At 44.8% G+C, this 21142-nt stretch overlaps 2 protein-coding genes across 17 annotated transcripts in view; both read right to left on the bottom strand.

The window, feature by feature from the left end:
• SMAD4 (SMAD family member 4) overlaps positions 1 to 13262 on the bottom strand; it is a 53967-nt gene extending 40705 nt beyond the window's left edge. For 7 of the 8 annotated variants that reach the window (XR_012029301.1, XM_072823045.1, XM_072823040.1 and 4 more), the window contains exon 1: positions 13225 to 13262. The gene's annotated coding sequence lies outside the window, so the exon portion shown is untranslated. Of the gene's footprint in view, positions 1 to 11070; positions 11234 to 13224 lie in introns of those variants that run through there. The other variant, XM_072823025.1, reaches the window with a different exon arrangement.
• A 1329-nt stretch (positions 13263 to 14591) lies between these two features.
• ELAC1 (elaC ribonuclease Z 1) overlaps positions 14592 to 21142 on the bottom strand; it is a 40077-nt gene continuing 33526 nt past the window's right edge. For 4 of the 9 annotated variants that reach the window (XM_072823067.1, XM_072823075.1, XM_072823090.1 and 1 more), the window contains 2 exons: positions 20727 to 20843; positions 14592 to 14855 (listed from right to left, as the gene is read on the bottom strand). In XM_072823067.1, the coding sequence (XP_072679168.1) occupies positions 14607 to 14855; positions 20727 to 20843 (366 nt within the window). In that variant the 3' untranslated portion in view covers positions 14592 to 14606. Of the gene's footprint in view, positions 16587 to 19690; positions 20374 to 20726; positions 20844 to 21142 lie in introns of those variants that run through there. The other 5 variants (XR_012029340.1, XM_072823121.1, XM_072823079.1 and 2 more) reach the window with 3 other exon arrangements.

Genomic DNA, 21142 nt, shown 5'->3' on the forward strand with positions numbered 1-21142 from the left:
GGTTGAGTGTTAACTACTTCACCACACTCAGATGATACCATCCCTAAAACTTAAGGTATTTGGGAGCCTAAGGTATCTTAGAAACTGTCTTAATTGCACACTTCTTTGAAAACTGATAAAAATGTCCTCACTTAAATACCACGTTCTTGACTTTATGCTGTTGTACTCCCATGACTACAAGTGCCTGAAACATAAAGTTCCCTGCATAAAAAAATAATACCAACAGAGGTATATAGGTGTTTCCCTACATTAAATGGCTCTAGGTAATAATTTTCTAAGAGTGGTATGCAATGATTGGAACTCTTGGGTGACTCAGTCGGAGAGGCATCTGACTTCAGCTCAGGTCATGATTTCAGGGTCCCGGGATCAAGCTCAGAGTCCTCACAGTCAGGTTACCCAATCAATGGGGAGTCAGCTTCTCCCTCTCCTTCTGCTCCTGCTGCCTCTCTCTCTCTCTCAAATAAATAAAATCTTAAAAAAGAATGGAATGCAATGATAGATAAAAGTACTAGAATGGTATAAATAAATCCGTAAGTTCTGATTAAAACTCTAGCAGTATGACAGGCCACCTTACTATGTATTTCAATTCTCTCTGTAAAATGAGATCTGCCTTGCCAACTTTACAGATTCTCTATGGTAGTAACCAAATGCAACACTGTACATAAAAGCAATCTGGGAACCATAAATTGACCAACTCAACAAACACTGTATCTACTAATATGTGCAAAGCAGTCTGATACAAAAAACAAGTAGCACACAATGAGAAAGTGGTACTCTATCAGACAAACATCCCATTTTTGTAACAAGTAATTTATATCATCCCCTCTTAGCCATTCTGAAACAAAGTTCTAACATAATTACACATATTTAAAAATTTAATGATGCCTTAGTTGTAATATAATGGAGAAAAAGATTAATATATAATAAAGTGTGCATTTCAATAAAAATGCTCAGGCCTTGATCTTAGGGTCGTGAGTTCAAGCCCTGCGCATGGAGCCTACTTAAAAAAAAGTTGCTCAGGCATGATACTTGCACTTGTATTCGGGATCATCATAATTATGACAGCATAATTATGACGAATTCAGATCTTCCAGGACAGGTGTGTTGTTTTGGCAACTCAAATAGCACAATGGAACTGCAGATGGTGACATGGATTTCCCCAAATGGTGAATTCTTGATAAAGTTCCAAACAAAAAACGTCAACTTAAGAATTAAGAGAAACTTAATTCCTGAAAAAAATGAGTATATATTAAGATGAAATTAGATAATAGCTAATTGTATGTTTTCCTCCTACATGAATTTCTGGGGCATGTGGAAGTGTTTATGCGATGCATGATAATTCTTCACAGTCCCTCACTATAGGATGGCATCCCTGCACCTATCTACCAAAGCTCCTCTAATTTCTACAACTTCCCTAAAAGTACAGTACTTACTCCATTGCAAACCACTAATCTAGAAGATACAAACTTATTATGACACTAGAGGTAGGTATTAAAGTGATCCAGGACTGTATCAATGAGAAAGCATGGGAAGTCAAGAGGTAAGATTGCCACGATGTATCAGTCAGGCTAGGCTAGGCTTCACTGCAGCAACAACCAAACCCAAAAATAAGAGTAGCTTAAAGCAAAGGTCTATTTCATACATAAGGTAAACTCTACATCTGTCACAGATATACAGATCACTGCCAACTATCATCTTTCAGGAATTAGGCTAACAAAGGCTCCATCACCTCACAGTCCTCAAATGGCAAGGGAAAAGACAGGATAACTCCTGCACTGTCTTTTAAAGTCTATCGCTTCTGCTCATATTTGATTGGCCAACGTCATATGGCCATGCCAGTAGTTGTCAACCAGGAAAACTGTCCCTCAGGGGACTTTTGGCAATATCTGAAGACATTTTTTTTTAATTTTTATTTATTTATGATAGTCATACAGAGAGAGAGAGAGAGGCAGAGACATAGGCAGAGGGAGAAGCAGGCTCCATGCACCGGGAGCCAGACGTGGGATTCAATCCCAGGTCTCCAGGATCGCGCCCTGGGCCAAAGGCAGGCGCCAAACCGCTGCCACCCAGGGATCCCTGAAGACATTTTTGATAGTCACAACTGGAATGGAGAGGTGGAAAGCAGAGAACTACAGGTATCAAGTGGGTAAAGGCTAGAGCTGCTGCTAAACATCCTGCAATGCACAGGACAGCACCCCACAACAAAAATTTAGCCAGCCCAAAATGTCAATAGTGCTGAAGCTGAGATCCCCTGAGCCACGCCTAATTTCAATGTGAGGGAGGGAGATGGAGAAGCGTAGTACTACCATGTGCCAGAAGGGAGCCATCAGAATACTGGTGGAATAATATTAATAACTGCCACATTATATGAATATGTGAATAAGAATTTGCCAGGCTGAAGGAAAATCAGGAAAAGCAGTGGGATAAGAGTACAGATGTTTTGTCTAGAGTAGGTTCATCATAGGAAAAAGCAAGGAATAAGGGCATTAGATTTGCATTAGAAAGAGAACTATAAGGAAAGCGTGGAGAATAGCTTTGGAAAGAGAAACAAAACTTGTTAGGAGACAGTGATCAAAAAAGTGATAGGGCCTAGATTAGGGGCATGGGCAATGGAAACAAAGAAGGAACCAGTATTTCTAGGTAGGATAGATTTTTTTCATCAACTAAGTATCGAGGTGAAAAGAAAGAATGGGGCAGCCCGGATGGCTCAGCGCCGCCTTCAGCCCAGGGCCTGATCCTGGGGACCTGGGATTGAGCCCCATATCGGGCTCCCTGCATGGAGTCTGCTTCTCCCTCTGCCTGTGTCTCCGCCTGTGTGTGTGTGTGTGCGTGTGTGCGCGTGTGTGTGTCTCATGACGAAATAAATAAAATCTTTAAAAAAAAAAAAAAAGGAAGGAATAGTCAAGAAAACCTATTTCCTAGTTAAGGAAATGATGAAGAAAAATAAAAGATTTTAAAAGTAACAAACCAAGTCACTCTTGGTTTCCACTTAGGCTGTGATCTCAGGATTGCGATGGAGCCACATGTAGGGCTTTGCTCTCAGCAAGGAGTCTGCTTGGGACTCTCTCTTCCTCTCTGTCCTTCCCCCCAGCACGCATGTGCACATGCTCTCTCAAGGGAAGGAGGGAAGGAACAAACAATCAAACTCTCTAAAATTGAAAACGTTGAGTGCTGGCTTGAGAGGTTCTCATGGGGATTCATAAACTTAAATTAACAAACGTTGACCTTGTTTAATTTCTCAGATGTCTGTTTACTTTTGAATTATCAGAAATATTATATATGTAAAACATACAACTATATTTTCTAGAAGTTATAGGTATTTTGATCAAATCAATAAGCTACTTAATAGAAGTACGAGATAAGCGTTTATGTTTAACAAGAAAAAAAAAAAAACCTGGTCTGATGAAATATCACTAGATAGAAATTCTAAGTACAGGCTTACAAGCAGAAAACATATAAAGGTGTCCAGGCTTAGTTTAACTGCCTATAGCAGAAGTCACAGCCTAGATTCTAAACAGAGGAAAGTTTGAAAATTGGGGTTCCTTAAACTGAAGGTAACTGGAGATGCATTCCCAAGAGGATAAAGGATTATGTGCACAGATATTAATGATTATAAAATCTGAGATGCAGTGATACAATCAAACAAAAAAAGGATGTTTTTGTGTTAACTTTCAAGATGAACTACAAGGGACAAATTTAGACATATGCTGCTTCTTCACCCATAGGTCTTGTGTAAGTGTCATATTGGTGTTACCAGGCTTCACCTTAAATAATCTTATTTTAAAACCAACTTTGTAACTAGACTTACTCTGGGGGTAATTTTGTAACATATAAGAATATCAAAATACCATCATATACACCCAACACTAATAGGATACTGTATACTTCAATTATACCTCAACTAAAAAAGAAGTTTGCTGGGGTACCTGGGTGGCTGAGTCGGTTAAGCGTCTGCCTTTGGCCCAGGTCATGATCCTAGGGTCCCTGTGTCAAGCCTCCCTGCTCAGCTGGGAGTCTGCTTCTCCCACTCCCTCTGCCGCTCCCCCTGCTTATACTCTCTTGCTCTCTCTCAAATAAATAAATGAAATCTAAAAAAAAAAAAAAAAAAAAAAAGCTTGCTTCAATGGGGACTTAACTCCTCTGCATTTCTGGGTTGCGTCATCTGGCTCCTTTGGTTGCTGCACCAGAAACGAGATCCCATGCCCTACCACACAGCATCTCATCCAGGTCCCAAGGAGGGAGAGGGGCCAGAACTCAGAGGGGTGACTGGTCAGTCTGGCTGTGCAGCAGGCCCAAAGACTAGTAACCTCCAGGTGGTAGAGCCATGCAGTCACAAACAGAAGAGGAAGATGAGAGCAGCAACTAAAACAGAAAAAACTGCTAATGATCTGGGAGGCGAGAGCATTAAGAGAATCTCAGAAGGAGCAGAAGATGTGCCTGATCTGAGTATTTCATATCAGAGTTTCAAATACAGTTACTGATAGGGTGTTACAGGCTGAAATGTCCCCTGAACCTCACCAAAATCGCTATGTTGAAGCTCTAACCCTCAGTACTCTTTCAGAATGTGATTATATTTAGAGACAAAGCTTTAAAGAGGTTAATTTAAATGAGATGATTAGGGTGGACCCTGATCTAACATGAGTGGTGTCCTTACAAGAAGAGATCAGGACACAGACATATACAGAGAGAAGACCATTTGAAGGTCTCTATCACAAGGTAGAGGATAGAGCCATCTGCAAGCCAAGGAGATAAACCACAGAAGAAATCAACCCTGCTGACACTTTGATCTTGGTCTTCCAGCCTCCAGAACTGTGAGAAAATAAGTTTCTGTTATTTAAGCAACAAACAAAACAAAACAAAAGCCCCAACATTTTTCTGGATTCATAAATTAGAGGTTGCTAAAAAGGAGAATCAATAAAGTCCTCTAAGTGACACCTGTTTTTTGTCTTCTAAAGAAAATCTCCCCATCCTGAGACGCGCGGGTGGCTCAGTGGTTGAGTGTCTGCCTTCGACTCAGGGCATGATCCCAGGATCTGGGATTGTGTCCTGCATCGGGCTCCTTGCAGGGAGCCTGCTTCTCCCTCTGCCTGTGTCTCTGCCTCTCTCTGTGTGTCTCTCATAAATAAATAAAATCTTTAAAAAAAAAAAAGGAAAATCTCCCCATCCAGGTAGTGAGACAATCCCCAGCTTAACAAGAGTCACCTCCCAGCTACAGTAGTTGTTTGAAAGATGGTACTGGACCCAAGTCCAGTCAATGACACAGTTCCAGGACAGCTCTGCTGGAATTACCGAGGGGGAAAAAAAAAATCTCTCTCTGCTGGACTTGACACTAGGAGTAGCGTGGAGCTGACCTGAGACTTAAACTAACAGAAAGGAAAGCAAAGCCAAGTCAAAGAGTCCTGATGATACTGGCTGGTTGTGACCCAGGATCCAGCACTCTGAGGCCAGCTATATTTCCAGATCAAGCCAATGAAGTCCCCTTTTGACAAGAGTTAGACTGCTACATGTTTCCTAGTATATAATCACTGGACAAAAATTAACATTCTCAGAAATAACAGTGATATAATACAAACCACATAAAAATTGGAACCACTCAATAGTTAATAATACAGATAATTAGTTACTTTAAAATAGCAGTTATCAAATTATCTAATTCAGGTCTCCTTATTTACATTCTTAATTACTGAGAATTCCAAATAGCTTTTATGTTCTAAAATCTAAAAGATGTTTAAATATGTATTTTATTAAATTAATTTAAAATAATGTTAATATAATTAATATTTTATGAAAAAATAATTACTTTCCAAAACAAACAAAAATATCAGTATTCAGAGCGGCATTGTTTTCCATTTTTGCTAATTTCTTTAATGCATGACTTAAAAGAAGACAGCTGGATTCTCATATTTGCTTCTGCATTCAAGCTGTTGTGATATGTTGTGTCAGTCAAAGTACATGAAGAACACGTGCCTCATATACATACATACTAGGAAAAGAGAGGAATATTTTAATGGCTTTTTTAGATAATAAGAGTTATTCGTCTTTTATTCAACACCAAAATGCAACAACTGGCAATCTTTAAAGGTTAGCTGCAACATGGAATCTGAAACTGCTATCAATGAACTTCTTGGCTGTTATATAAAGATCCAAGGGTGTATACTGTACTTTGAATGGATGATTTTGTAACATCATGCACTGACCACTGAAAAATACTGGTTCAATGAATTATACAGATCTTCCAAATGCTGACACATTTCCTTACACAATATATGTTTTTTTAAAATCACATTCATTAATACCACCACCAATCTCCTCAGAAAAATCTTTAAGTATAATGCATTTGGCAAGCCCATGTGGCACACGCAAATTTTCAAATCTAAAATTTTCACTTGAAAGATCAGATTTTATCACTGGCAACAACTAGTTATTCTCCTTGAGTGTCAGGCCCACTCTACTAATTTTCAAGAAAATGCCTGCCAAATATCCAAGTCTGAGAAACTACGGCTCATCTATCAATCGTTCTCTTATGTAAAAATAAGAGTGGTATTTCATTAAAAAGCAGCTAATTTACCTTGCAGTTCAACCAACCACACAAGGACTATTCCTAGAGATGAACCTTGTACTTGGATGTGCAGAAGAACTACTTTATGCACACTTCCATTTAATCACACTGAATATTAAAAAAGATATGCACTCCACAGTGGAGATTTTTAAAATAAAACTTTTTACTGCTTCACCAAGGATATTCTTAAGTGAAACATTTTTTCAAATGGTTATTATGTGTTTAGCTGTGAATAACACAGTAAAGATTCATACAGTTTGATGCCACTACTTTGATTCATGCTAAGGTGCCAATGGTTTACCACCCAACACTGGTTCTTCACTATCAGAGCAGATGTCAACACAGAAAAACACCAAGTAACATGTTTTATTATGAAAATAACCTTGACTTCAAGAACTTCTTAAAAGAAAGGGTCACCGGAACCCCAGGAGTCTGTGGACTACACTTTGGGAAACACTATTTTTTATTTATTTTTTAAAAGAATTTATTTATTTATTCATGAGAGAGAGAGAGAGAGGGAGGCAGAGACACAGGCAGAGGGAGAAGCAGACTTCCCACTGAGCAGGGAGCCCTGACATGGGGCTGGATCCCAGGACTCCAGGATCACAACCTGAGTAGAAGGCAGCTGCTTAATCACCTGAGCCGCGCAAGTGCCCCATGGGACACACTATCTTAAAGATTGAAAATTAAGGTGCAGGGATCCCTGGGTGGCTCAGCGGTTTGGCGCCTGCCTTTGGCCCAGGGCGCGATCCTGGAGTCCCGGGATGGAGTCCCGTGTCGGGCTCCCTGCATGGAACCTGCTTATCCCTCTGCCTGTGTCTCTGCCTCCTTCTCTATCATAAATAAAAAATAAAAATAAAAATAAAGAAAATTAAGGTGAATTTTAATAACTGATAACTGAAAAATAAGTGTCATACAACCTCTGAAATGAAGGAAACTATCACTTCATCTAGCTTATTCTTTCAAAAGAGGTATTTCAGAATCCCCTGAAGATTAGCCCAGCCCTACTAACTGTATATCAAGAGTAGGGGCCTATCTTTAAAAAAGGCACTCTAGGAGTATGAGGGGCTGTCAGTTTTACAAAGCACTGATCTAGTCTATGCTAGTCTACACATCTCACTTTACAAATTACCAAAAGATAGTAAAATAACTGACAATATCATGAATATATGCAATTGATTAAAAGACTAATTGCATAGAAGTCATGTCATTTTTCTTTACTATTAAACTAACTGCTTAATTTCAGCATCTCTACACATAAAATTCTTCCTTTACTTTAGTGGGGCATATCTATGACACTGATGTACTGCATTTATGTACAATGATACCTGGTTTTATCTTACCCCATTAAGTACTACTTCTGGTCATCCCCTCATCAGATGATTGAATTATTACAATAACTAGTATCTGCTGATATGCTCTAGAATTCACTAGCAAATATTACTGATAAATATCCTTAAGTTTTACATTTAGAAATACTTTTTGACCTGAAAAATATCTAAATTCATCCACATTAAAATAAATAATACCTTACTACAAAAGACAAATATTCAGTAACAGGGCGTTAAAAAAAATAATAATAAGTGATATGCATTCCAAACATGTAACCTGGGGTTTGATGGATTTTAAGTAAATTACTCCAGTGCACCAATGACTGGAAAATAAAGCTTGTCCCCTATTAAAGCAATAAGGGTAAAATATCCAAAGCCTTTAAAATCAGGAAGTACTTTAAAAATAACAATAGGGACACCGGGGTGGCTCAGCGGTTGAGTGTCTGCCTTTGGCTCTGGGCGTGATCCCAGAGACCTGGGATCGAATCCCACATCGGGCTTCGTGAATGGAGCCTGCTTCTCCCTCTGCCCTGTCTCTGCCTCTCTCTCTCTCTCTCTCTCTCTCTGTGTCTCTCATGAATAAATAAATTTAAAAAAATCTTTAAAAATAAAATAAAATAAAATAAAAATAACAATAATAAAGATTCCCATGCCTCCTCCATTCAATTCCCATTCTGAATGTGTGTTGGAATGAAATGTGGGGAAAGAAAAATTAAAAAAAAGAAAAAAAGAAAAACAAAACTCTTCCAGAGATGCTCCATACAACTACTCTTCAACCAGCACTTGGGAACTACTTCAGCTGATGTAAATGGAAAACTGAATATATTCTCCTTAGATGATTTCCAAAGAAATGCTAACTAGTTGGGCTTGCTGAGCAACATCTCACAGGGGGTAAGTTAACTCCTGACACCAAAAGCTAAATGCAACTTGCCTCTCAGGAACCAGTGAAGTGACCAGTTAACAGGTGCCTAGAAAATTTTATGGTTTCCAAGCAGATTAACCCCCTTTGAAGACCAAATTCCATTGGAGTTTAGATGCTAATTTTGACACTTAAAGTCCTAAGTCTCCAAAAGGAGCCCAAGTAAACTTTTTAGAATACTTTAAAAAAAACAAAAACAAAAAGATCAACTTCCTATTTAGAATAGTAATGCTATACCAACTTATCATGGGAAATACAAGTCCCTAAAACCTGCTACCAGACATTTCAAATGAAATGAAAAATGAATAAAGGAGAAAAGAAGGGAGAGAGGAACAAATGAAGATGAAGGGACAAACAATGAAGCAAGACAAATGTGGCAATACCTTCAGGAGATCCACTAAGTTAGATGTGAGATGACTACACAGTACATATGTACATCATTGTATTAAACGATGTAAAGCCAACACAAGAGAAATAGTTCAAAATATAAAGTTACAGGACCCCAATAGCTAAACCACCTTCAATTCTGATCTTGCTGCATCCCAGGCCCACTGAATCACAATTTCTGGAGGTGGGATCCAGCCACCAGATTTTGCAAAGCTTCCCAGAAGATTTCAAAATGCAGCCAAGGTTGAAAACCATTGTCCTCAACCTTGGGAGTAAAAAAGTAATAAAAAGATGAATTCCGGGGACGCCTGGATGGCTCAGCGACTGAGTGACTGCCTTTGGCTCAGCTCATGATTCCGGGATCCTGGGATAGATAGATGGATAGATCCCATCAGGCTCCCTGCAGGGAGCCTGCTTCTCACTCGGCCTGTGTCTCTGCCCCTCTCTTTCTCATGAATAAATAAAAATCTTAAACAAACAAACAAACAAACATGAATCCCACACAGGTACAAGTTTCCCAAAGTGCAAACAATTTTCATTTAAAATGTAAATAAATAGTGTCTTTGAACTTAAATATATTTACAATTATCACCAACTTTAAGATGTCGTAATAGACAGTCTTTACAATCTGTCTCTGGTAGCTATCTATCTGACCTACGATATAATTTGCAGTAGCAAATAATCAAGACTTAAATTATAAGATTCTGACCACTTACCACCTTAGTTTTATGTAAGTAAGCACTACCCTAGTTTCTATCCACTCTCATAGTTAATACAAATTTTCCTGGATGCCAATCACACCAGAAAATAATGTCAAGGTGACACAACCTAAAATACCTTGTTCCTGAGAAACTGGAATTCAGCCACATTTCCCATCACCAAAATTACACATTTTAAAATGAGGGATAAAATCCAAAAATTCTAAATCTGACTCATTACCAAGCATATGTTTTGTCATATTATGATGCAAGCAGTATCATACTGAAAGTTACTCAAATATCTACACATATTTATCAACTGTTTGAATTTCTTTTTAAAACAACCAAATCTTCATCAACTGTTGAGTAAAAAGCCCAAAATTTGGTAGTTTAACAGTTATATTATATTCTGTGTTACGCTGATCCAAGTCCTTTAACTTTCATTTAGTGTAGAAAATAATGAAATCAACGGAACTGTTTTAGTTGTTAGTTTTACACATGATTAAGCATCAATTCAGAGTCAACATTTCATCATCGCTTAAGCAAAACAAAAATTTCTGCCTAACCACACAATCTTCTAGAAAAAAAGGAAATCAAAACATGTACAATGAGCACCGAAACGGCCAACATAAGATGTTTAAAGCCTTGTTTACTATCAAAATCACTGGATGGAAGATGGGAAAAAGTTAGGCATGAGCTAGAGGGGAACAATATAGAACTGAAATAACTTTAAACATAAAAAAAGGTACTCAACAAAATAGGCAAAATTTTAGACAGGACTAAAAATGCGTTTTAAATGAATGCGACAGATCCTGCAGGGTTAAGAGCCCTAGTAGAGGCCACAGCAATTCACAGCTCAATTAGGATAGTGTCTAATGACGTTATAACACCAGCTCAATCAGAAAAAAACAGCTTCCAAGCCAGAGGGCTGGAGTGTGACTGGGCAGCATAAATTAGTTTAATGCTTTTTTCTCTTTAATATGGGGGGGGGGTGTCTAAAGGGGAATGCAGAAAAACAATTCAGACACAAATAAACAGCTCAACCAAAATGTAGCCTCAGAATAAAACATACATAGGTTTTTAGAAGATTTGCTGCTTCGTAGTGTAAGCAGCATTGCTTCAAGCAGCAAAGCCATTAGAAAAGGCCAATGATCCATGTAAAAATTTCAAATTCACCTTCTCAGCCCAAATTTCCATCAAATCTCAAACTGACGTGCAATTCTTTTCTAAGCTCGAGATTTACAAGGCGGGCACTCAGCTAAACAGAGAAGCTTCCACTCAGGCCCTCCTACTCGGAAAATCAAAGAATTAAGAAGATGCAGTGCCTCTTCAAGCAACCTCACCCAAAAACCTGGAAAGCAAAGAAAAAGCCACTTCTATTAACAGACCCACGAAAGGTTCTATCCATTTTCTCTAGAAAGGCTCTTAGGTTTAATTCCGACAACTTAAACCTACACAATTCATCACCCCCTTTAGACCCCAAAACCCTGCGAGTCCTGTTGGTTCTGGTAACAAACCCGTTTAGGGAAACAAAGTCACAGCTCATGAAACAGCAGCAGGACGTCATATTTTAAGAGGTCAATCACATCATTTACAACTTGAAATGTCACATACTCGGCATATCAGAACTTTTCAGAAGAAAAAATAAGAAGTCCTTAACGGAAAAGTCCTCACGCCTCGGAGGCTCAGAGGCTCGCGGGCAACACGGCGCAGGTGCAGGAAGGCAGGCGCGGGCACCGCGGCCCACCCACCCAGCTGCGTCCTAAATCCCGTTACTTTTTCAAAGCGTGGATTTCCTTATTTCCTCTTAAGACTCCACGGTCTGTTCCAACAAAAACTACTCAACCTACTTTTTTAAGATCCACAGAGACTGCTGCTGAGACTCAAGGGGCGCTCCCTGCGAAGACTAGGGTGTTCCCTGCAAAGACTAGAGTGCTCCTTGCGGGGACTCAAGGGGGTGCTCCCCACGGAGACTCAAGAGGACACTCCCTGCAGGGACTCAAGGGGGTGCTCCCTGCGGGGACTCAAGGGGGCGCTCCCCACGGGGACTCAAGAGGACACTCAAGGAGGTGCTCCTCGCGGGGACTCAAGGGGGTGCTCCCTGCGAAGACTAGGGTGCTCCCTGTGGAGACTCAAGAGGACACTCCCTGCAGGGACCCAAGGGGGTGCTCCCTGCAGGGACTCAAAGGGGTGTTCCCTGCGGCAGGTCGGGGCCCCTACCGAGCCTCTGCTCCCCAGCTCCTCCGCACCCCGGCTCGCGGTCAGGAGATGCCCAGGAGCCCGCTGCGCCGCGTCCACGACCCCGAAGGGCCCTCAGCCCCACCTCAGAGTACAGCGCAAAAGGCACCAAGGAACTGGGTCCAAAGTGAATTCATCGGAAATAAAATGTGTTCGTGAAAAAGAATCTTTCACCAGGGCTTTGGGGGGGGGGGGGGGGGAGGTGCTGCGCATCACCACCAGCAGAGCCGTCGGACACCTCTCCAGGCCCCCAAAGCCACCTTTCAAGTTAACCCAACACGCCCATTTCTTTGAAAAATCTTCCCTGAGAAATGATAACCTCAGTTTTGGGGGCAAGTGATGGAGCCACCGCCCTCCGTCCTAGAGCCTCGCGCCCAGCGCTCGCAGTCCCAGCAGCGGGAGAAACTGGGTCCTTGGGTTTTCATTGGGAGTGGGGTGGGGTGGGGTGGGGTGGGGTGGGGGGCGGCCGGGAGCTGATTAGGGGAAGGATTGAGGGGTGGAGGGGTGGAAGGGTGGGGGGTGGAGGGATGGGGGGGTGAGGGGTGGAGTGGAGGGGCGGGGTGGAGAGGTGGAGGGATGGAGGCTGGGGGGGCGGCCGGGTGCTCATCAGGAGAGGGGGGAGGGATGGAGGGGTGCGGGGGAGGGGCGCGCGCAGGTCAGCGGGAGGGCTCCCCCCCGCCGCCCGCCCGCTCCCGAGCCGCGAGAGCGCCCAGCGCAGGCCGAGGCGAGCGCCGGAGCGGCCCCGGCAGGAAGGGAAAGTGGAGGACAAAGGCGGCACCGACGTGTCCCCGAGACGGGAAACTTCGGGCGCGCTCGGCGGGGGCGGCGGGCGCAAGTCCTCGGAGCAACAAAGACCGACGGCGACGGCAGGGGAGCCGCGGCGGGCGCGGGGGCGCGGAGGCGCGGGGGCGCTGGGCCCGGGACGCGAGGCGCGAGGCCCCCCGCCCCCCGGCCCCCGCCCCGCCCCCCGCGCACACGCACGCGCACGCGCACACGCACGCACCGGCCGCCCGAGCCCGCCCCGGGGCGGGGAAGCCCGGGGGTGGGGGGGCGCGGGCCCGGCCGGGGAAGGGGAGGGCACGGGGCCGTTACCTGGGCTCCGCCGCCGCCGCCGCCGCCGCCGCCGCCCGTCCGCGGGCCACCGCTCCCCCCGCGCCCCCGCCCCTCCTCGCCGCCGCCGCCGCCGCCGCCGCCGCCCGCCGGCCGCCTCGAGCTCCCGGGCCGCCCCGCGGGGGGGGCCCTCGGTCGCGGGGCGCCCGGCTCCCCTAGCCGCTCCCGCCGCCGGGCGGCCGCGCCGCTGAAGGACCGGCGGGCAAGGCCTCCCGAGGACGGCGCGCGGGCGCCAACGCGGGCCCCGCCACCCGAGCCGCTCCGCTAGCGCAGCGGCGACGACGACCAGGGCCGTGTTGTTGCTGCCAACTTGTCGGGAGGCCACGGAGCATGCGCGCACGGCGACCACATCCGGGTAACTGCAGGCCTCGGCCCGTGCCCCCGCAGCTCCCTCTCCCGCGGCCCCGCCCCCCGCGGAGCGCCGGCGGGGGGGTTGTGCGCAGGCGCGGGGCGCAGGCGCGATGCGCGGCCCGGCGGCGGGCGGCCCCGAGGGCGGACACCTGCCGGGCCCCCTCCCGGCTCCGCGGCGCGCGGACCGGCAGCCCGTGCGGGAGTGTGGCCGCGGGTTACGGAGGCCAGTGGACGGGGCTCGGGGGACACTGCGATGGGGGCGGCGCTCAAGGACCTGCCGCGCACCTGTTGAGGCCACCTGTGGGGCGAAACTCGGCTTCGCAGTGCATACCTACTTATCTCAACTTTTCCAAGATGCGCGCATTTCTTTTATTTTTAAAAGTTTCAGAAAACACGTACGAGTTGCATACTTTCGAATTTTTGTTTTATTTTTTACCACCTAGAAAAAACTTCCCCTGCCGGGGGTGGGGAGCCCGACGCAAGCTAGTGGCGAGGAAGCGCTCAGACCCTCCGTACGCCCGTCCCCGCGCCGGCCCCGCCCGCTGTCCCCACCGCGTCCCGGCCCCGCCCCCGGCCCGCCCCCCCGTCCCTGCTCTCCACCCCCGTCCCCGCCCCCGTCCCCGTCCCCTCCCTGCTGTCCTCGCCCCGCTGTCCCCGCCCGTTCCCAAGCTGTCCTGCCTGGCTGTCCCCACGGTGTCCCCCCCTGCTATCCCCTCGGCATCCCGCCCGTTCCCGAGCTGCCCCCCCCCCCGCACCACGGCAACCCGCACTCCTGCGTGTCCCGCCGCCGTCGTCTCCCGTGTTCCCTGCTCCTGGGTCCAGGAAGACTTTCCAAGACTAGTTTTAAGGGAATTCACTTAGAGAGCTCCCGTTGCTAGTGCACTACTTAACACAATGGCTCAGCTTGAGAAGTCACCTGAGGACAGAGCATCCTCTTCCAAAACTGTCATTCTCCCATCTGTCGGAATAAAGTGACATTCTCATGCAGGTGCATCAACTCAAGATGTATTTATTTACTTTTTTATTTTAGAGTAAGAGGGAATGTGGGGATGGGAGGGGAAGCAGAGGGAGAGAGAGAGAGAGAAGCCCAAGCGGACGACGTGTTGAGTGTGGGACCCGATGCGGGGCTCGACCCCACAACCCTGAGATGGTGACCTTAGCTGAAATCCAGTCGCGCGGGCACCCCGACTCCAGATGTAAAACCCCCAGGACAATTCAGAGGGACAATTCAAAAACTGGCGTCTGATGAAAGAGCGAGTGACCTGAATGAACGGGTTATAAATTCTTTGTGAGTCAGGTGGTTCCCAGTTCTTTGCTATCAGCAAAACTGAAGGAAGGTTTAACTGGGTGGTCGGGTACCAGAGCAGCAGGTGGCTCCTAAGTTCCTACTTCTACCTCAGACGGAGTTAAAAGTAACATGGCTCTCCGGCACCTGGGTGGCTCAGCTGGTTGAGCGTCTGACTCTTGATCGCAGCTTAGGTCTTTATCTCGGGGCCTGAGCTCCAGCCCCACCTACGCCACAGCAACACCCTTGTAACTGAGCCTCTTCGTTCCCATCCGTGTTACCTATTTCTTGCTGTGTAACGATTTGACCACACATTTAGCAGCTTAACACAACACGCATTTATTAGTTGACAGGTCGTATGGGTCGGGAGTTCAAGCGCGGCTTAGCTGGGTCCTCTGCAGGATCACAGGCCAGAGCTTGGCAGGGAAAGGAGGCGCCTCCAGACTGCCGGCTGCAGGACCCAAGGCCTTAGTCCCTTGCTCACTGTCAGCTGCAGGTGGCCCCCTCCCCAGGGAGGCTTACAGGATGGCAGTTGCCTCGTCAAAGCCACAAGGGGAGAGTCTCCATGTAACACACTGGTAACGACCATATGTGACATAACCATGTGTGCATGACCCCACACACCTAGTCACCTCTGCCGTGCTCTGTTGGCCAGAGGCACCTCACAGGTCCCACCTCACTCAAGGGAAGGAGCCCAGATAAGGGCTCGGATGCCAGGAAGCAGGGGCCATGCAGGGCCACATCAGAGCCCAGTACACCATGTCTACTTAAGCCGACAATGATCCCTGCAGTCCCAGCCTCCTCGGAGTTTCTCTTCAGGTTCTCTTCACTTTCTCGCTTGAGGGAAACTCGACTTTCCCCTGGGACAGTGCATCCCAGGCCTCCTCCCAAGTAGTGGCCGCTGTGTTTTCACCCATAAGCCTCACAGGCTGTGCCTGGAAAGAGGTAGGTGTCCCCCTGGCTCCTCAAGAGACCACGCCCCCCCCCCACTAACCTGCAGCTTTCCATCGTGTTGTCCAGTATCCCTCATTGCTGCTTTCATCCCCCTTCAGTTTTTCACCATTTGCTCCTGTCAGCCACTCCAATATCACTTCTGTCCAATCCTAGGTGCTTCTAGTGCACATGTGGATGATCTTTCCAATACCCTGACCTCTCAGGGCTGACTTCTCCTCCAGGGATCTGTCCCTCCCTAACTCAGCCTCTCACTCCCACAGGCATACTGTATTATCAAACTTTGCAACTTCATCATAATCACAGTTTCAAACACCTTATACTCTGAACACCATCTCATACTCCAAATCTCCTTGTAGTGATTGTTTAAAGGACATATCCAGTCGCTCCCATCCTTACCCAGCTGAAGCCCCCAGCCAATCATTGCAATCACTCCCTTGCATGCACCCTCAACCCCGGGACTTTCTTCCCCCTTGGCTGTGCTTGCTTGGCCGAAACCACTATCCTGATCCAGCCAGCTCTCCACCTGCCCCACCCCAGCACCCCTGCATCTGAAAGTGGCTGGAGAAAAACACAATCACACTAGTGAGTTTCACTTTAATTTCATCACTTTTACCCTCCACTGGGCCCTCAGTGGTGCTCCAGAATCCCACTTCCCTCCTCCATCCTTCTGCATTCCAGACCTCTCGGTCCTCTAACGACGTACACCTTCCCTTTTGTCTTCATTTCTCAGTTAATAACCTTGCTTCCTTTTTCACTGAGAAAATTGAAGCAACAAGATGAAAATCACCACGGAATCCCACAATCTCATCAACCCGTACCCACGTATCAACATCTGTAATCTCTTCTCCACTTTACTCTCCATTATGTAGTTGAATTTTCCATAGCTCCTAGCTAAAGTCAGTCCCTCCGTACGGCACAAATCCCAATCTTGGCTTGCCTAATCAACATCATCACCATCACTCCAGCAATTATCCCCCCCCCCCACCGCTTCTTCTAATTATCAATGTTTCCCTCTCTGCTGGGTCATTCCCATCAGCTTAAGAGTGCCTGTAATTTCTCCAATCATACAAAATCTCTTTGACCCACTTCCACTGTCAGCTACTGCCCCATTTCTCTGCTTCAATTCCAACAAAACTTCTAAAGGAGTTTTCTATACTTTCTGTCTCTAGTTCTCCTCCCTCTGTAGCAGAATACATGTCATATGATACAATTTATATATATAAAGTTCCAAAACATGCCAATACAATGCCTATGATAACTATGTTACTATGCCTATGTTACATGTGACTACATACATATGGAACAACGGTAACAATGTACACACAGTTACATATGTGGCATATTTTAGGTATCCAGCTGAGCAGGTCGCCCACCCCTTTTTTTTTCCTCCAAGATTTACTTATTTATTCATGAGAGAGAGGGAGAGAGAGGCAGAGACACAGGCAGAGGGAGAAGCAGGCTCCATGCAGGGAGCCTGATGTGGGGACTCGATCTGGACCCGGGATCACGCCCTGAGCCAAAGGCAGAAGCTCAACCGCTGAGCCCCCCAGGCGTCCCTCCCACCTTCTCTTAAAGTGACTCCATTCATGCTTCCATCTTCCATCCTTACCTCTCTATCCAAACTATTCTAGGCAGGGTCAGCAATGCCTAAGTCCAGTGATCTATTCACACTTCTCATCTTAATTGACCTGTCTGTAACAGCTAACACAGCTAGTCACTTGATTCACCCTTTAATTTTTTTTTAAACCACATCATCTCAGTTTTCTCCTTCATCACTGGTCCCTCTTTCCCTGTCTTATTTCTTCTTTGTTGTTTCTCTTTTCCCAGACCTCTTCACCTTGCAATAACCTAGGGTTCATTCCTTGGATTCTTCTCTTTTATATCTATACTCATTTCATTTGTGATCTCATTAAATCTCCTAACATCTAATACCATCAGAGATATATGATATCATCCCTCATATATGATGACATTTCCAAATTTAAATTCAACCCAGACCTCAGCAGGCTACTGTACATCTCAAATTTATGCCACAAACTGAAAAATATTCTCCCTCAAACCTGTTCAACCCACCAATTTTCCTGTCTGTTGATGACAAGTCCATCCTTCAAACTGCTCAGATCAAAAACCCTAGAGTCATGCTGGACTTCCGTCTTTCTTTTACATCTCAGGGCGAGTGTAGATTCAGAGTGTCCCTTGCCATCCTCATGCCTACCCCCTGGTCTGAGCCATCATCATCTCATGTTTGGATTAGTCTTCCAAAAACTCTCCCTGCTTTCAGTCTTGCCCCTTGGAGTCTATTCTCAACATAACCAGAGTGATCCTTCTAAAACAGAAGTCAAATCATATCACTCCTCTGCTTAAATCCCTGCAATGACTCATTTCACTCAGAGTAAAAGTCTTTGTCCGTACAAGAGTCTACAGGGTTCTACAAGATCTGCACCACCACCCCACCCCATCATTACCTTTGTAATCTCTTCCTGTATTCTCCCGGGTGAGTCCACTGCAGCCCTACTAACCTCCTGAATTGATCCCAGAAGATACCACCCATATTCCCAACTTGGGCCTTTGCATTGGCTCTTCTCTCTGCCTGGCACACATTCCTGCCCCCTCTTCACCCCATCTGCAGTGCTAGCTCGATACCCATTTTTGGTCAAATGTCATCTTCTCAATGAGGCTCACCTTAACGTTTTTAAAATTACTACTCATTGGGCACCTGGGTGGCTCAGTGGTTGAGCATCTGCCTTTGGCTTAGGTAGGTTGTGATCCCAGGGTCCTGGGATCGAGTCCCATATCAGACTCCCTGCATGGAGCCTGCTTCTCCCTCTGCCAGTGTCTCTGCCTCTCTGTGTCTCTCATGAATAAATAAATAAAATCTTTAAAAAATTAAAATAAAATAAAATTGCAATTCATTTTGGTCCCTACCCTACACCCCAGATCCCTCTTACCTGCTCTATTTTTCCTCATAGCACTTCTACTATGCTATATTATTTACTCATGTTTATGTTTCTGCTTATTACTTATTGTCTATTATCCCCCACTAGGATATAAGTTCCATGAGGGTACGGGTTTATCCATAGTGTTTACTAATATATTCCAAGTGACTAGAGTTGCTATTGACAAATAGGAGGTACTTGATAAATATTTGTTGAATAAATGAATGAGGTATTTCATGCTTCTATCCCATAACCAGTGAAAACTAGGGATAGAGTTGATCTGAACCATATCTTATTCCAGCAAAAATATTCTAAATTCTAAGAGTTCATCAAAGTTTATAATATTTTATGGTTTTTATATCAATTAGGTATTCAGAATTGTATTAATAACACAAGGTGAATGTTTTAAATTTAGAGACTCAATCAAAGATTAAAATTTAAAAAATTAGAGAGGGGCGCCTGGGTGGCTCAGTGGGTTAAGCATCTGCCTTCCGCTCAGGTCATGATCCCACGGTCCTGGGATGGGCTCCCTGCTCAGCGGGAATCCTGCTTCTCCCTCTCCTCTGCCAGCCACTCCACCTACTTGTCTCTCTCTCTTTCAAATAAATAAATACAATCTTTAAAAAAAATTTTAGGGAAATATGATAGGCTGATCAATAGAAGACTTTCCAGCCTAAAATCTGATATTATAATGTTGAGGTGCAAGTGGAATAGAAATGTAAGATAAGAGAAATATAAGAGAAAAAGAGTGATGTATAATTTCTTTATAAAGAAAAGCTTGTTCATGTATTTTTAAGTGGATGATAGATACATTATGATATTTAGATTCCCTTGGATACCCTTCCAGAATGATGTAGCGATCTTATTTTAAAATGCCAATACTTATTATGCCAGAAATAACAAACTTTGCCATTATTTAAACTTAAGATGAAACATTTTAGATACGACCTTCAAAAGTACAAGAAGAAACACAGTTTCTCAAATTTCCTTTAGAAGACATGCAAGCAAGAAATTTTGAAGACCACAGTCCCAAAGCACTCCAAGGGACCTAAGCTACCATCTTTCCTGAGACATCTTCAGGTGAAACATCTCAATCCTATATACATCTCTGACCTGGGCAGGCAAAGGCTTAAAAGCTTTCTTCCCCTTTTGTTTTCTTTGAAGGCTCACTTCCCCGACTTGGAACTTCCCCAGGGTAAGGACAAGGTAGAGCTTTCACCTTTCCATCTCAGAGGTGGAGACAGAGAGCTCCCACCTCCAGCACTACCCAGCAAGGAAGAAATATTAGAATAATTTTTAATGTGGAAGTGACCTAGCAATTGACAGCTCGGCATGAGTTAGCATCATGACATTTCAGAGTTAACCCAGCGTTTTAAAAAATAATCTAAATTAAAAAAAAATAATAATAATAATCTAAATTGCCCTTGAAAATCATTTAACGTTGATTAACCTAAACACCGTAGGCATTTCCCACATTCCTAAAGCACTATAGTAACCTCTATCATCTCCGTTGGCTTAAAGTGTAGGAAATTATGTTTGAGGGTGACTGAGACGCATTTGACTCTCAAGTGATTTGTGCTTTCAGCTTTATAGGAGGCCAAAGACCTGATGAGGACAAGAGAAGATGGGTAGAGTCAATGCTCCACTATTTATTTATTTATTTATTTATTTATTTATTTATTTATTTATTCTAAAAAGCTGTAGTAACCGTTATCCATGCCAGGTCCAGCAAGGGCCACAAAGGCAGCTGTGGACAGAATCCCAAGGGTAGGAAAGGGGTGGAGGCAGGAAGGAAGGAATTAGGTGGGAGGGGAAGGGAAATCACAGCCCACCTTTGGCCACCGTCCTCTAAGTATTAACAGAGACCAAGAGGCAGCTAAAAGGAAAGCGCCGGAGCAGTACAAACACCTCTGTCAGCCCTGATCATTCATCCAATACACATTTTATCCAATACTTACCAAGTACCAATTATCAAGGGATTCAGAGATAAATTTACTGCAGCCCATGCCCTCCGTAGCTCCCAGTCTAGTGGGGCAAGTGTTCATAGGTAATTCTGATGATGTGGACATGGAATACTGTGAGAAAAAAAGAGAAGGAGCAACCTCATAATCTTGCCTGCAGAAGTTCCGAAGCCATCACAAGAAAGTGACATTTGAACGGGGCTTTGAGGTAAAGTAGGAGTTTGCTGGTTAGAAAAATGACCCCGCAAAAAAAAAAAAAAAAAAAAAGAAAAATGACCCAAGTGAAGACTTTCAAGGCAGAGAAAACAGCCTACAGATAGGAAATGGTTGGTGTGTTTGTGGAATGGTTGAAAAAAGAATTCAGTATATGCCCAAAGGTATACTTGCCACATACAAATAAAACAAAACACAAT

Source organism: Canis lupus, chromosome 1 (assembly GCF_048164855.1).
Source record: "Canis lupus baileyi chromosome 1, mCanLup2.hap1, whole genome shotgun sequence".
NCBI lineage: Eukaryota > Metazoa > Chordata > Mammalia > Carnivora > Canidae > Canis > Canis lupus.